Source organism: Sander lucioperca, chromosome 21 (assembly GCF_008315115.2).
Source record: "Sander lucioperca isolate FBNREF2018 chromosome 21, SLUC_FBN_1.2, whole genome shotgun sequence".
Lineage (NCBI taxonomy): Eukaryota > Metazoa > Chordata > Actinopteri > Perciformes > Percidae > Sander > Sander lucioperca.
In genome coordinates, this window is record NC_050193.1 from 3,089,611 (window position 1) to 3,106,646 (window position 17,036).

The following is a 17,036-nucleotide window of genomic DNA, read 5'->3' on the forward strand; positions in this document are numbered from 1 at the left end:
AGTCCAAATGGACACCTGGACTTATTCCTGCGCTTCCTCCTGGGTCTTTCACTACAGTCCAATCAGACTCTTTTACGAGGTCTGCTGACACAGACCGGATGTGTCTCACAGACCAATCAGAATACAGTTGAGTACATCAAGAAGAAGATCAGTGAGAATCTGTCTGCAGAGAGAAGCATCAATCTGTTCCACTCTCTGAATGAACTGAATAATCATTCTCTAGTGGAGCAGATCCAACAGTCCCTGAGTTCAGGAAGTCTCTCCATAGATAAACTGTCTCCTGCTCAGTGGTCAGCTCTGGTCTTCATCTTACTGTCATCAGAAAAATATCTGGACGTGTTTGACCTGAAGAAATACTCTGCTTCAGAGGAGGCTCTTCTGAGGCTGCTGCCAGTGGTCAAAGCCTCCAACAAAGCTCTGTACGTGCACAAACAACTATCCAGATTAAATGTAGTTTTTCTTTATTCAGAAAATAAATAACTTTTGTTTTCTCATGTATTGCTTATTCCTCTTCAGGCTGAGTGGCTGTAACCTGTCAGAGAGAAGCTGTGAAGCCCTGTCCTCAGTTCTCAGCTCCCAGTCCTCTAGACTGAGAGAGCTGGACCTGAGTAACAACGACCTGCAGGATTCAGGAGTGAAGCTGGTGTCTGCTGGACTGAAGAGTCCACACTGCAGACTGGAAACTCTCAGGTTAGTGTTTGTGTAACAATTCAAATTAAACATATGTATGATGCTGTACCATCCTAACCCCAGATGCATGTTTTGTTTAAAAAAGTAAAACCACTTACCCAAGAAAGGAGCTGAAAAAAAGTTTTTTTGTATGGGATTCTCAAAATTCGTTCGTGAATGTGTCTCGGTAGAACCAGCCGACAGTAGGTTTAACTTACGTTTTTGCTTTTTCATGTTTTATGCTATAATAACTGTGTTATACTGCTCATGGGCGTAACTCTGGGTTCAACACATAGACTGTATATATTAGTGGACAGCGCATCCGGTTCAGCAAAATGCGGCAAATGCGGAAGTGCCTTAAACCTGCATTCTATCTGAATTCCAGCAGGAGGCGACACGTGCGGTTGCAAAAAGGTCGGTTTCTATAGAAGTCTATGGCGAAATGACCCACTTCTCACTTGATTTATTACCTCAGTAAACATTTCAATTAAGAGTTTATGGTCTCAATCGCTAGTTTTAAGTCTTCTGCAACACAGAATGATGTTCATTTTTTGAATTATGGTCTCGTTGATTTTAAAATCGGCGATAAAGCAGGGGGTGTTTTAGGGCTATGATGTGATTGACAGTTCGCGGCTTGTCAATCATGACAGAGGTTTAGCAAAGTTTATCCATGGCACGTAAACTTTATTTTGGGGGTTGACCAGCTTTCGTCTTCGTGACTGTGACACTTGGTCGCCTAATAATGTCTTGTTCAACGTTCGGTTGTACAACAAGACACTCAAAGGAGTCGGCAGTTCAGTTTTTCTGGTAAGTAACGTTACATTTTGTTTTAATACTGTTTTTCGTTAGCCAACGTTAGCATCCCAATTAATATCAGTTAGCTAGCTAGATTGCACCTTGCTAACCAAGCTAGCGGGCTAACTAATAACGTTATGCAGACCAGACCGTATAAACGGATTAAAATATATATATTTAACGTTACAGTCGTATACAGTAGGTATGCACAACGGTCTCGCCGGTGATCTGTGTTTAACCATATGTGATGTTATTGCTAATCGATCCGCACATAATGGTAATGTTAGCTTAAAGTCAAAGCCTGATATAGCTAACGTTATAGTGTAAATTCATATAAACCCTATTCGTACGGGATTATAATCATTTTGAGACCGCGTGTGATTTAGAAAGTTTCGTTTAGTTAGTTTTGTGTGGGGCATTCGCACGGGACAAGCGGAGACTGCTTTAACTTGAATATACTGAAATATATGTACCCCGCCCGAGAGTTGGGAAACGTTACCCGGAAGCGCCCGAAGGACAGGCACAGACACCCACACAGCATCACCGTCACCCTCACCTTGGACAAAGCCGCGCTGGAGCGCGTCGACGGACGGGGCAGTGGGCCAGAATATCCGTTTTTGCGATAAAATGTCCCACATGAAAAAAAAAATATATATATATATATATATATATATATATATATATATATATATATATATATATATATATTACTGTAAAGTTACATAAGTGTTCTATCTTGAAAAATCTTCAGTTCTGCAGCCAAATGTATTGTATAAACCACCAGGTTCAATATACTCCAAAAATCTTTTCTCAAAATTCTAAATACATTATTTCAGACTGTTAATGTACCTAACAAGCATGCTGTTGCAGGAGTTATTAACCACTGTTGTTGATGCTGTTACACTGATGTCTTTCTTCCACTTACTGTAGTTGTGTCTGCTAATCTATTTGAAGACCTTCTGTCAGCACATTAATCTGTTTTAAGATGAGTCACATACATGTTACAATCTATATTTACAAATTCTGTTTATTACTAAAATGTACATATCACTAAAAAAGTGTTGCGTACAATACACATTGTCTAAGATAAATTTAACATGTAGGAGTATGTTTACTTAATACTGCATGTCCTCAACTGAAGCATACCTTTATGTACAAGCTCAAATATTAATATAATTCATTGTGATCTACCATGCCTTAACTACATGTTTGTCTTTTACAAAGGTATCCACCCTGAAAACTGAATGACCAGAGCCTACAGAAGGAAGACCTGGTGTATAGAGCAGCGTATTTGGTGCCAGTCATCTTGTTGTGGAAAACAGATTTCATTGACCACATCCGAAGTTCTCAAATGTGTTCAGATTATAACGATGCCAGAAAATCATTTTTGGTTCAGCTTCTTCTGCTGAAAGGACAGACCAACTTTAAGCACTTTAGCAGTCATTGGTATTTAGAGGTTCAAAATGTGAGTCCTGTAATAGATGTGTCCTCTTGTGTTAATGTTAGGCCAGCTGCTCCTAGGTAGCTTCTCTGTCTCTCCTCCCTCCCTCTCTCTGTCTGTCTCTCCTCCCTCCATCTCTCTGTCTGTCTCTCCTCTCTCCCTCTCTCTGTCTGTCTCTTATTGCAGGAGAGGAATCTAGAGTGTGGGAGTCTGTGTTCCAACTGCCTCTCATCTACCACAATCAACCAACAATTTGTGATAATACTTTTGTTATAATGAATTTGCAATAACCCTACACAGATTAAACAGCACCTAGTGCATTTTCAATTACCTACTAAACACTTGACTATGTATGTCAAAATAAATATGTCTATAAATGAATCTAAAAGGATTTTGGTGAAGTGTTTTTATGGTGATTAAAATTGACAAGTACATAAAGACACACAAGAAAAGCACAAACTACATTTCCCTGATCCTTCTTTGTCAACATTCATGTATGGTAACATTTAAGAAATCATATTTATGTTGATTAAAGCCAAAATAGACACTTTTAATCTATTACAAATTCTATCAAATTACCAATGTCGTCTTGTATGACTACAATATTGTGTATGTTCCTATAGTTACTACAGAAAAACAACAAATGTAGCTTTAGAAAGACCTTTATTTCACATTGAAATGGGCATTAACTTCAAAAACTACATAAACCACAAATAATACTGGCAATATTTTTAAGATTATGTTAAATTGATGAATTAAAAAATGTAGTTCACCTTTTACAATCCAGTGTAAATTCCACACATAAAACACTGCTGTGGGTCAAGGTAAAGGCAAACTTAACTGTCACAAGACATGTATGCATAATAAAAAGAGGTAGTTGAATCACTGGTGCCACATTGTTAATTACAGTAGAAATGGTTGACATTACAAACCACAATATAAAAATATAGCTTAACATATAAAGCTTAAAGCACTTGTGCAGCACTCTGTTCAGTCAAGTCCAAATGCCTGGGTAAAGAAATAAAAGCTGCCTTTACAATTACAGTGAGCATAGTGTGACAGTCTTTTGGTTGTCTGTAATGCACAGTGGAAAAAGAAAAAAAAACCTGCGAGCCTTGTCGATCTTCCCCGGATTGTTAACAGCCCTCCACCTGCATCTCTGGGTGATGCCAGAGAAGATGGACTTACTTCTGAGGCATTAGGTGGGTGCACATGCCATCGTGGCTCTCCACACTCCTATTTGTGAAAGAGAGTCATCAATTTCCATTTGAGCCCCTCATAGTTAAATATATATGCACACTAGCATGTAACTGTACTTCATTAATTATCGGGGGAGAATACAGATGAATCAACAACAGTCTATTGTTCTTTAGTGTAACTTTAATTTAGTTAAATGAGCTTATTTCTGCTAACGTTAGCTCTTAAAAGCATGTAAAGGCTAAATGCGCCAACCATAGACTGATGGAGCAAACAGTAGCAAGACATTATCAGTGCATTATGGTTGTTACAGTTAACCAAATGTTATAAGAAACTTGGTTATACATCTGCTAATACTTAGCGTTAGATAATGATAAGCATTGACAATCCCCGTTTTGCATTTCGCTGATACTACGTTTAAATTAGGACAACGTAAACTTCGATTTGCAGAAAATTAACTAGCATGTTTTACCATAAGTGGCTAGCTAACGTTACATAATAACTTCAGATACATGTACTTTACAATGTGACTCATCTTATATGTAATATAACTACTGGACAAAGATATATTTAAAACCTAGCGAAGCTATATCTTACCTCGAATTATGTATACTAGCTTTCACCAGCAGTTGCATCCAGATTGCCAGTGAACGTGTTGAACAGCGTTGCCAACTCCAAAAAAAAAAACCAGTCAGACACCGCCCAACAGTCTATGGCTCCTCCCTCTCTCCGCCCTCTCGTCTAAAAACGTCACATCCGCAACCAGGATGGCTGCGCCCATAAACGCAAACTCGACGACGGATAACTGATCTCCACAAACCAATGGGTGACGTCACACATGCTCTGTCCATTAATATATACAGTCTATGGTTCAACATGGGGGGGGGCAGCAGAAAATGAATAAAATATTGACAAAAGACTATCAATATTGGATATAAAAGTATGGATTTATTGCACAAGTCTTCTGAAAGAATTACAGTTCCAGGAAAAGAAGCGCAGACTTTCGACCGGCCTTTTACATTTTCCTTCATGCTAAATGCACCCACGAGTCGCACCCGCTGTGCTGTGTCCTTAAAAAACAGGTAGAAGGGTTTTGCGCAACCAAGTCTCACACGTGGGGGGGGTTGTGTGAAAAATATTTTTTCTTTGCTTGCCAATTACGTTGAATTTAGAAAGTCAACCACTTATCATGTTTTATAACAGTTAAAATCTTTCATTCATCATTAATATAAGATACTTGGGGGTTTGAACTGGCCAGTTTTGACTGGTGATACTATCCCCCCTGTATATTATGCCTGATACTGCTCAAAATACATTTAGGAGCTATTACTGCTTCTGGCCATGGTTGTGCTTGTTAAAGGGATACTTCATCGATTTAGCATTAAGCTTTGTATCAGTAGAAACCCGGTAGTATTTTCGAATGACCGTGCTTCCCTCCCTCATGTCCCCCTGAGACGAGAGATCTCTGTATTGTGGGTCTGGAAAAAATCTTCTGATGACGGCGATTTTTGCTTCATCGGAAGATTTTTTTGCCCAGAGGCAATAGACTACAGCCAGTAGTAGGAGCTACTTCCGCATGTTTTCAACCCGCCCATAGAGGGTTGGACTGTCGTCTTTATCCGAAGCGAGCCGAAGCAAAACAAGTGTCAGCCATCTTGAAGCTAAGCTAAACAGGCTTTGTCTTTTCAGCAGAAAACTTTTACAACAATTATGCGCATTCAAACTACCGCACATGTGTACCACCGGGATACATTGGTAGAGATCGGAGAATAGGCAGGAAACTTCATTACAGACGGAATACTCGACACACTAAACGAGCTTTGCCTGCTACGGAGACCAGCACCTCAGCCTGCGGTGTCGCCCGATGCCGGTAAGGGGACATCCGCAGTGGTGAAACGCGAACGAGGGCTGGAGTATCAGTCAATCCTGCTTGCAAGTGTTCGCTCATTAGACAACAAACTGGACTACTTCCAACTTCAACGAAACTCCCAACGCGACTTCAGAGACTGCTGTGTTTTTGTTGTTGTGGAAACATGGCTGAACAACAGTGTACCGGACTATCCAGCTACCAGGCCTGCTGCTCTGTCGCCGGGTAAGACTAGTGGAGGTGGGCTGTGTTAACACGGACTGGTGCAGAAATGGGCGGCTTGTATCCAACTAACTGCTAACTGCTGGTGGAGTTTGTGACTGTTAAATGCCGACCATTGTATATTCCACGCAAATTTACAGCTGTGTTTATACTCGGTGTTTACAGGCCACCAAGCGCTAATGCTAGTATGTGTTAGCTGAACTTTACGGAGCCTATAATGTGTGTGCACTAAATGTAGCCTGTTTTGTATGTCGTTTTTATATAATGTTGTTTTTATATATTTTAAATGTGTAACACCACTTGAGCCACGGTGAAACGTTCGTGTATATGATTGAAATGACAATAAAACACACTTGAGTTGAGTTGACTGTCTCACTCTCTGTCTGTCTGAAAATGGTAGGTGTGGCTTGGGAGTGGACTCTAAAGCAGCGAAGCAAGTGCATTCTGGGATTCGGTGTCTTTCATCCACATGGGCCAAAAACACATTTTCTGGCTTTTCTCGGAAAGCCACCAATTTCTAAAGAAATGTCACATTTCTACTACATATGTGACCCAATTTAAAGATATATTCATCTTTACAACGGTGAAATATCCCATTAATTTGAGATGCAAGACTTACAGAGTGCCCACAGTGAGTAACAATGTGACAGGAGCAAAAACGTTAACAAATTGCTTGGTTTTCACAGGGTTAAATGTGGCAGCCATATTGTACTGAAGGAGTTAGCATAAGCTTTGTGATAAGCAATAGTTGGAGCACACTTCCCACTACCCCATCTTCAGAACCTCCGGTATGTCAGACTGAACCTCATCTGCCTGGTGCCTTGCCACAGGGAGCAGGTTTAGGACTTCCGCAAAGTGTTCCTTTCACAGTCTGATAATATCTCCACTGTGTGTGTGTGTGTGTGTGTGTAGTCTGTCATTCTGTCTGGTCTCAGAGGAAGGCTCTACTTCTCTGGCCTCAGCTCTGAGCTTCAACCCCTCCCATCTGAGAGTGCTGGACCTGAGCTACAATCATCCAGGAGACTCAGGATTGAAGCTGCTGTCAGCTGGACTTAAGGATCCCAACTGGAGACTGGACACTCTCAGGTAAGGATAGATGGACAGACAACAGCAGCTCTCCCACTGTTTCTCTGTCACTAACTGATGAGCTCTGGTTCATGATTAATGGAGGATCTGAGTGAAGGTGTATGAAGTTGATTCTGACTTTTTTTCTTCCTGCAGGACGGACCATGGTGGACAACAGAGACTGAGACCTGGCGTGAGGAAGTGTGAGTGTGTTTAAAGTTTGATTCATGAGAACTCAGCTGCTTGTTGCTCTAGAATAATAGAATAAAGTGAGTTGAGGTGGATTTACCTTCTAGTTCCTCCCCGAATGGAGACCTGGGACCAGATCTACGACACAAATGCACAAATACTTTTACAGATAAACTGGTATTTCTATAAACAGAAGGTGTGCACGTCACACTGACTTCAGACCAGCGTACACATGGTTTTAGAGCCAGCTGCAGGTGATCAGGTGGAAATGAAAAACAGGCTGACAGACAGAATCTTAATAATAAAACATTTTGTTTGTTGTGATTGTGTGTGTTTTCAGTCTACACAGCTGTAAATCTGTAAATCACCATCACATGTATTTATAAACTGAATTAATTGTTATAACTGGATTGCTATATATATATATATATATATATATATATACCGTATATACCCGAATATAAGACGATCCTGAATATAAGACGACCCCCCCATTTTCCAGACTTATTTTTGGGAAAAAAAGAGATTTTTGTGGAAAAAATCTGGTTTTCAACAGAAAATAATTTTATTGGAAAATTCTAGTGATAATTCATTGGAAAAAACATTTTAACACCATTCACTACATATTTGGATTAATTTGTCACAAAATAAAGTGCACTCATGTCAATGAGTTCAGAAATGAATGAATGAGTGACAAAAATGAATAACCTTTTCACAAAAATGCAATAATTATGTAGGCCTATGTATGTATGTATGTAATTGTGGTACTGTGAAGATAGATAGAAAATAACCATCTGCTTTTAATCAAACACATCTGACATTAAAGTCTTGAAACAAAACCAAACTGTGGGGTTGCAATAAGAACAGCAGTGCAAATGGGCCTTTATGCTGCACATTAAACTAGGCATATTCCTCACAGAGATCCCCTGCCTCGCTATGCTCACTCTTACTGTCATCACTATCATGATGCTCCACGAGCCCCTCCCACAGAATGTCATCCTCGCTCCCATCAAGGGCATTTGATATGCAGCATTTCTTAAATCCATGAATGATGCTCTCCTGGCTTATGGCATCCCATGCTTGGAGGATCCAAGTACAGAGCAGATGGACTGCTGGCTTCTGAAGTTTTCCAGTAGGCGTCAGTGAGTGATCGCCTGACAGGAGCCACTCAGTGTACCTCTTGCGCAGATTATCCTTGAATGACTTGTTGACAACTACATCCAATACCTGTAGCTGGCTTGTCATCCACCCCGGTATGATCACTAGATCGGCGTTCATTTTCCGCAACTGAGTTTTGACGGGCTCCGTCAAGTGTCCGCGGAATGCATCCAAAACGAGCATATTTCTCTTCTTATGAAGCGCACCGCGGCGCCTGCCCCACACTACCTTGAGCTCAGGTACACAGGTCAGCTCAGGCTCAGAAACACAGGTCAGCTCTGGCTCAGGAACACAGGTCAGCTCAGGCTCAGAAACACAGGTCAGCTCAGGCTCAGAAACACAGGTCAGCTCTGGCTCAGGAACACAGGTCAGCTCAGGCTCAGAAACACAGGTCAGCTCTGGCTCAGAAACACAGGTCAGCTGAGGCCCTGGAGGAAAAACAGGCCTGGTGACAGGGAGGCCGAATTCCCTCGCCGTAGCCTGCCAGCGCATATCCATGAGGTGCCTAGCAAAGGCAGGATCCTCCTCATGGAGCCCATGAAAAAATTTCAACAAAAATTCTCCCACTGAGTCCATGGGGTGAAAAAGAGGCACAAACTCCATAACTGCTGGGTCCATATATTGGGATCGGATCGTACTATCAGGGCTGGTGCGAAGGCAGGCAAGGTTAGGACCCAAATGCAGTTTAAAGAGTTTTAATTTAAGATAAGCAAAACTTACTTGGAGATATAATCCAATACAAAAAGGAAATCCACGACAGGGAATGCAGAAACAAACAGAACGCACAGCAACAAGACGAGACGATCCGACAAGGGACAAGGGAAAACAGAGAGGCTAAATACACAAGGTAACGAGGGAACGAGAGGCAGGTGACACAACAGGTGGAACAAATCAAAAAAGGCGGGAAACAAAAAGACAGGAAGAAAGCTAATGCATCCAAAACGAGCATATTTCTCTTCTTATGAAGCGCACCGCGGCGCCTGCCCCACACTACCTTGAGCCAGTCCACTACCAGGTCAGTGTCCATCCAGCACTTTTCCTGGGCACGTACGATAATGCCAGCTGGCATTGTCTCCTTCGGCATAGTCTTGCGTTTCAAAATCACATACGGGGGAAGTTTGGTCCCATCAGCGAGACACGCCAACATTACAGTGATTCGGTTTTTTTCATTTCCGGTAGATCGCACAATAACTGATTTGTCCCCTTTCTTGGCAACAGTGACAGATGTTGGCATGTCAAAAAACACTGTTGTTTGGTCAGCATTCCCTCTCTGATCCAGGGGGTATGAGTGAGTTTTCCTCAGTTTAAGCACATATCGCTGAAAAGACAGCAACTTCTCCTCGAAGTCTGAGGGCAGGCGCTGGGCCAGACTTGTTCTACGACGCAGTGTCAGCCCTTTGCGCCGCATCATTCGTGTACACCACCCAGTGCTAGCTTTGAATTCATTTGTCGGTATGTGCAGCTCCTTGGCTAACTCCAGAGCCCTCAGCCGAATGATTTCTCTTGTGATTGGCATCGCATCCCGACATTTTTCTATCACATATTCATAGATTCTATCATCAAGTTCTGCAAACTTGCCACTTTGAGGTCCACGGAAAGCTTTCCTTTGGCTGTTGGTATTTTTTAGTCGTTCTTTTTGTGCTTGCCACCTCCGAACGTTGTATTCTGTGACTCCAAATTTTTTGGCTATCAGGGCTGGTGCGAAGGCAGGCAAGGTTAGGACCCAAATGCAGTTTAAAGAGTTTTAATTTAAGATAAGCAAAACGTACTTGGAGATATAATCCAATACAAAAAGGAAATCCACGACAGGGAATGCAGAAACAAACAGAACGCACAGCAACAAGACGAGACGATCCGACAAGGGACAAGGGAAAACAGAGAGGCTAAATACACAAGGTAACGAGGGAACGAGAGGCAGGTGACACAACAGGTGGAACAAATCAAAAAAGGCGGGAAACAAACAGACAGGAAGAAAGCTAGACAAGACAAGGGAGACAAGACAGACTACAAAATAAAACAGGAAACAAGCACAATACAGAACAGAAACCGACTACAAAAATAATACACACCACAAAATACCAAAACCCTGACAGTACCCCCCCCCCCCAAGGGACAGATCCCAGATGGCCCAAAAACAGAACAAAAAGACAACCCAGGGAGGGCGGAGGGGGACCGGAGGAGGGCCAAACAGGTCAGCAACCAAGTCAAGTGGGGCTAGGGAATGGAGTCACTGGGACAAAGGAAACAGAGGGCCGGTGAGGCCTGGGGGAAACAGAGGGCCGGTGAGGCCTGGGGGAAACAGAGCGGGGCCACTCGGGGGAAACACAGAGCGGGGCCACTCGGGGGAAACACAGAGCGGGGCCACTCGGGGGAAACACAGAGAGTCCCTGGGAGGCCTCGGCAACAGGGGACTGAGAGGCCTCGGCAACAGAGGACTGAGAGGCCTCGGCAACAGGGGACTGAGAGCCGCAACGAAGGCAGATACCTTCAGGCGGCCTGCGACGAAGGCAGAATCCCTCTGGCGGCCTGCGACGGAGGCGGAAACCTTCTGGCCACCGGCGACGAAGGCAGAATCCCTCTGCCGGCCTGCGGCGGAGGCAGAAACCTTCAGGCGGCCTGCGACAAAGGCAGAACCCTTCTGGCCACCGGCGACGAAGGCAGAATCTCTCTGGTGGCCGTACAGGATGTCGAGGGCACCGAGATGACTGGCGGCGAAGGCGAAGCCTCTCTGAAGGACGGCGACGAAGGCGAAACCCCTCTGGAGGCCGTCTGCGAGGGCGAATCCCTTCTGAAGACCAGCGGCGAAGGCGAAGCCTCTCTGAAAGACGGCGACAAAGGCGAAACCCCTCTGGAGGCCGTCTGCGAGGGTGAATCCCTTCTGAAGACCAGCGGCGAAGGCGAAGCCTCTCTGAAGGACGGCGACGAAGGCGAAACCCCTCTGGAGGGCGACAGCGAAAGCAGAATCCTTCTGGAGGCCGTCTGCGAGGGCGAATTCCTTCTGAAGACCGGCGGCGAAGGTGAATCCCCTCTGGTGGCCAGACAGGCTCAGCAGATGAAGGGGCATCTGGGCTGGAGACAGGCGACGGGTCAGCTGGGCTGGAGACAGGCGACGGGTCAGCTGGGCTGGAGACAGGCGACGGGTCAGCTGGGTCAGTGTCTGCCAACAAGGTAACAGGATCAGTAACAGACAACAAGACAGGGTCAGGAGTCGGCAACTCCGCCGACAGGGTAACTGGAGCATTAGTCGGCCGGACCACCGACAAAACACGGGGAGCAGGAGTCGGCCGAACCGCCGACAACACACGGGGAGCAGGAGTTGGCCTGACCGCCGAGAGGACACGAGGGGCAGGAGTCGGCCTGACCGCCGAGAGGACACGAGGGGCAGGAGTCGGCCTGACCGCCGACAGGACACGAGGGGCAGGAGTCGGCCTGACCGCCGACAGGACACGATGGGCAGGAGTCGGCCTGACTGCCACAGGCAAAGTCTCATGGGGGCAGAACAAAGGCAAAGTCACTAGGGAGGTCTCTGGGACTCCAGAGACCAACAAAGCCTCAGGGGCAGTCTCTTGGATGCCGGAGACCGGCAAGGCCTCTGGCTTGCCCATAGACGTGGACTCTGGGAGAGCTGTCGACATGGACTCTGGAAGAGCTGTCGACGTAGACTCTGGGAGAGTGGTCATCGAAGACTCTGGACGACTGGAAGACTCTAGCAGAGTGGTCATCGAAGAGTCTGGACGACTGGAAGACTCTAGCAGAGCGGTCATCGGAGACTCTGGACGACTGGAGGACTCTAGCAGAGCGGTCATCAAAGACTCTAGACGACTGGAAGACTCTAGCAGAGCGGTCATCGTAGATTCTTGAAGAGCGGTCATCGACGACTCTTGAAGACTGCACGTCAGCGGCGGTTCTGGGCGGCTGCACGTCAGCGGCGGTTCTGGAAGGCTGCACGTCAGCGGTGGTTCTGGAAGGCTGCACGTCAGCGGCGGTTCTGGAAGGCTGCGCAGTGCTGGGAAACTGGGCAGCTTGGGGACACTAGGAAACTCGGAAACATTAGGAAACTCAGGAACTCTAGGAAACTCGGGAACAATAGGAAGCTCGGGGAAGCTAGGAAGGCTGCTAGCAAGCCTGGGATCTGGGAGAGTGCTAACTAGCCTGGACTCAGGAGGGCTGCTAGCCAGCCGGGGCTCAAGAAGGCTGCTAGCTAGCCTGGATTCAGAAGAGCTGCTAACTAGCCTGGACTCAGGAGGGCTGCTAGCTAGCTTGGGCTTAAGGGGGCTGCTAGCCAGCCGGGGCTCAAGAAGGCTGCTAGCTAGCCTGGATTCAGAAGAGCTGCTAACTAGCCTGGGCTCAGGAAGGCTACTAGCTAGCCGGGGCTCAGAGAGGCTGCTAGCTAGCCTTGTTTCAGGGGGGTTGCTAGCTAGCCTGAATTTAGGGGGCCTGCTAGCTAGCCTGGGCTCAGGAAGGCTACTAGCTAGCCGGGACTCAAGAAAGTTGCTAGCTAGCTTGGATTCAGGGGGCCTGCTAGCTAGCCTGGAGTCAGGAGAGCTGCACGTCCACCCGGAATCAGGAGAGCTGCACGTCCACCCGGAATCAGGAGAGCTGCACGTCAACCCAGGGTCAGGAGAGCTGCACGCCAACCCCGAGTCAGGAGAGCTGCACGCCAGCCCGGAGTCAGGAAAGTTGCACGCCAGCTCAGGAGAGCTGCACGCCAGCCCGGAGTCAGGAGAGTTGCACGCCAGTTCAGGAGAGCTGCACGTCAGCCCGGGGTCAGGAACAATGGTGAACTCGGACTCGGGAACACTGGTAGCCTCAGGAACAGTAACTCTGGTCCGCACGGACTCAGGACTGCTGGACAGCATGAGCTCACATCCGCTGGACAGCACCGGCTCAAGTCCGCTGAACAGCACAGGCTCGGGTCCACTGCACAGCACAGGCTCGGGTCCACTGCACAGCACAGGCTCAGGTCCGCTGAACAGCACAGGCTCGGGTCCACTGCACAGCACGGGCTCAGGTCCGCTGAACAGCACAGGCTCGGGTCCGCTGAACAGTTCCGGCTCAAGTCCGCTGAACAGTTCCGGCTCAGGTCCGCTGCACAGTTCCGGCTCAGGTCCGCTGAACAGCACAGGCTCAGGTCCGCTGCACAGCACGGGCTCGGGTCCGCTGAACAGCACAGGCTCGGGTCCACTGCACAGCACCGGCTCGGGTCCGCTGCACAGCACGGGCTCGGGTCCGCTGAACAGTTCCGGCTCAAGTCCGCTGAACAGTTCCGGCTCAGGTCCGCTGCACAGTTCCGGCTCAGGTACACAGGTCAGCTCAGGCTCAGAAACACAGGTCAGCTCTGGCTCAGGAACACAGGTCAGCTCAGGCTCAGAAACACAGGTCAGCTCAGGCTCAGAAACACAGGTCAGCTCTGGCTCAGGAACACAGGTCAGCTCAGGCTCAGAAACACAGGTCAGCTCTGGCTCAGAAACACAGGTCAGCTGAGGCCCTGGAGGAAAAACAGGCCTGGTGACAGGGAGGCCGAATTCCCTCGCCGTAGCCTGCCAGCGCATATCCATGAGGTGCCTAGCAAAGGCAGGATCCTCCTCATGGAGCCCATGAAAAAATTTCAACAAAAATTCTCCCACTGAGTCCATGGGGTGAAAAAGAGGCACAAACTCCATAACTGCTGGGTCCATATATTGGGATCGGATCGTACTATCAGGGCTGGTGCGAAGGCAGGCAAGGTTAGGACCCAAATGCAGTTTAAAGAGTTTTAATTTAAGATAAGCAAAACTTACTTGGAGATATAATCCAATACAAAAAGGAAATCCACGACAGGGAATGCAGAAACAAACAGAACGCACAGCAACAAGACGAGACGATCCGACAAGGGACAAGGGAAAACAGAGAGGCTAAATACACAAGGTAACGAGGGAACGAGAGGCAGGTGACATAACAGGTGGAACAAATCAAAAAAGGCGGGAAACAAACAGACAGGAAGAAAGCTAGACAAGACAAGGGAGACAAGACAGACTACAAAATAAAACAGGAAACAAGCACAATACAGAACAGAAACCGACTACAAAAATAATACACACCACAAAATACCAAAACCCTGACATTGGCAGCTTTGCAATTATTAGATGATTCCGCCTCATTCACGACCATAAGTTTAAAGTTGGCGTCATAACTGTTTCGAACGTGTTGGTTTATTTGACCAACTTTTGAAGCGCTTTTCTCAAGATAATCTCTTGACCTCGGCGGCACTTTATTGTTTATTTAATTCATAACACTGTCACTACCGGTAATTACTACCTTTCCCCCGTGATTTTGTCTATATCGCGAATATAAGACGACCCCACATTTTTCAGCCTATTTTTAGGACAAAAACCTCGTCTTATATTTGGGTATATACGGTATATATACCGTATATAGCTAGAATCCTGGCTGGAACCAGATCATCTGAACACATCACACCTATCCTCATCAATCTACTCTAGCTCCCTGTGCACTACCGTACTGAATTTATGACCCTCCTCATCACCTACAAAGAACTTAATAATCTCGCACCCAGTTTCTGACTTCCTACCAGGCTATGTCCCTTCTCGCTCCCTCCGCTCTTCCTCGACTGGCCTCCTTGTCACCCCCACATTCTGCCTCTCCACCATGGGGGCCAGGCCCTTCAGCTGCTCTGCCCCAAGACTCTGGAATGCCCTCCCCTCCCACATTCAACAGGCAGACACAGACAATTCATTTAAAAACAAATGTTAAAGACCTACCTTTTTAAGAAAGCTTTTAATCTTTAAATCTTCATAGTACTACATCACCATAGAAACCCTCCCGACACACTTTTTTTTTTACTGCTTTTCTGACGTTCTTAGCATTTAGCAAATGTCTATTTTGTAAAATGTATTACTTTGAAGCTAAATGTATTTTATTGTATTTCCTTCTTTTATGCCCTCTTAAACATGTAAGATGTCGTTGTGTATCTTGAAAGTTGAAATGATTTTCTTTCAGTAATTGTCAGTAAAGTTGTTAATAAATCATCAGATGATAACCTGCAGCTGTATTGTGTCTTGTTCTCTCCATCAGATATCTGTGAACTGGAACTGGACACAAACACAGTAAACAGATACATCAAACTGTCTGACAACAACAGGAAGGTGACATATATTGAAGAGGATCAGTCATATCCTGATCATCCAGACAGATTTGACACCTGGTCTCAGCTGCTGTGTAGAAATGGTCTGACTGGTCGCTGTTACTGGGAGGTTGAGAGGAGAGGATTGGTTCATATATCAGTGAGTTACAGAGGAATCAGAAGGATAGGAGTCAGTGTTGACTGTGGGTTTGGATGGAATGATCAGTCCTGGACTCTGAGGTGCTCTGATCGTGGTTACTCTGTCTGGCATAATAAGAGAGTAACAGTCCTCACTTCCTCCTCTGTCTCTAACAGAGTAGCAGTGTATGTGGACTGTCCTGCTGGCACTCTGTCCTTCTACACAGTCTCCTCTGACTCACTGATCCACCTCCACACCTTCAACACCACATTCACTCAACCTCTTTATCCTGGGTTTATGGTCTGGCCTGGTTCCTCAGTGTCTCTGTGTCCTCTGCAGGACTGAGAGCTCTCCTGTGGACAGAAACACTGACTGAAGATCAGCTGCTGAAATCAAAGTTCAGTCTGTTCACCATCACACACTGTGCACTGTGAAGCAGATCTGTCTCAGACTCAAACAAAAAAACATTCATTTGTCTGATTTCATCTCTTTGATGATCAACATTTTAACAGTTTAACTAGAAACACTTGATGATTTCTGACATCAGCTGACTGAGCTGAGTAAATATAACGTTTGGCCAATTCCAACGTCTTTCACGTATCTGTGACACAGACCAAGAGTTTGTCAGACCGATAGAGCTGGTTCTGACAGAGCTGGCTCTGTTGTTGGCGTTGAGCTGGAGTCGCTCTCAGCAACTGCAGAGAAACGGACCAGGAGTAGGATGCTGGCGATCATGGACAATGACTGCCACCCACTACACAGCACATTCTTTAAACAGAGGAGCATGTTCAGTTTCAGACTTCTGTCACTGTCATGCTCAACAGACAGGTTGAGGAGGTTCTTTGTCCCCAGGGCCATCTAACTCTTCAATACCACACAAAGAGGCAGGGGAGAAATGGACTTTTCAGCATGTGCCTGTCTCTCTCAGCACCTACCATTACATCACTTTGTCTGCTGTACAACTGTCTTTTCGGTTATATTTGCCCTCCTACACAATCTGGACTGTGGTCATAACATCTACATCTTATAACTTATTCCCTGTTATGTATTGTTCTTATTCTTATTCAATCAGTCAGTTAACATATTATTATGTTAATATTTCATAGTCATAGTATTTAATAATAATCTACTGCACTGTTCAATCCCTGCACTGTTCACCATTGCACACACT

The 17,036-nt window shown here is 45.8% G+C and overlaps 2 protein-coding genes across 2 annotated transcripts in view; one reads left to right on the forward strand and one right to left on the reverse strand.

Annotated features, from left to right (window-relative positions):
* The window catches only part of LOC116050016 (NACHT, LRR and PYD domains-containing protein 3-like), a 271,266-nt gene extending 254,616 nt beyond the window's left edge, over positions 1–16,650 (forward strand). The window contains 4 exon segments of the mRNA XM_035996640.1: positions 517–690; positions 7,104–7,277; positions 7,413–7,459; positions 15,678–16,650. Coding sequence (XP_035852533.1) covers positions 517–690; positions 7,104–7,277; positions 7,413–7,459; positions 15,678–16,210 — 928 coding nt within the window. The 3' untranslated portion in view covers positions 16,211–16,650.
* The window catches only part of LOC116049982 (keratin, type I cytoskeletal 13-like), a 511,520-nt gene that overhangs the window by 420,991 nt on the left and 73,493 nt on the right, over positions 1–17,036 (reverse strand). The gene's annotated exons all lie outside the window — the stretch shown is intronic.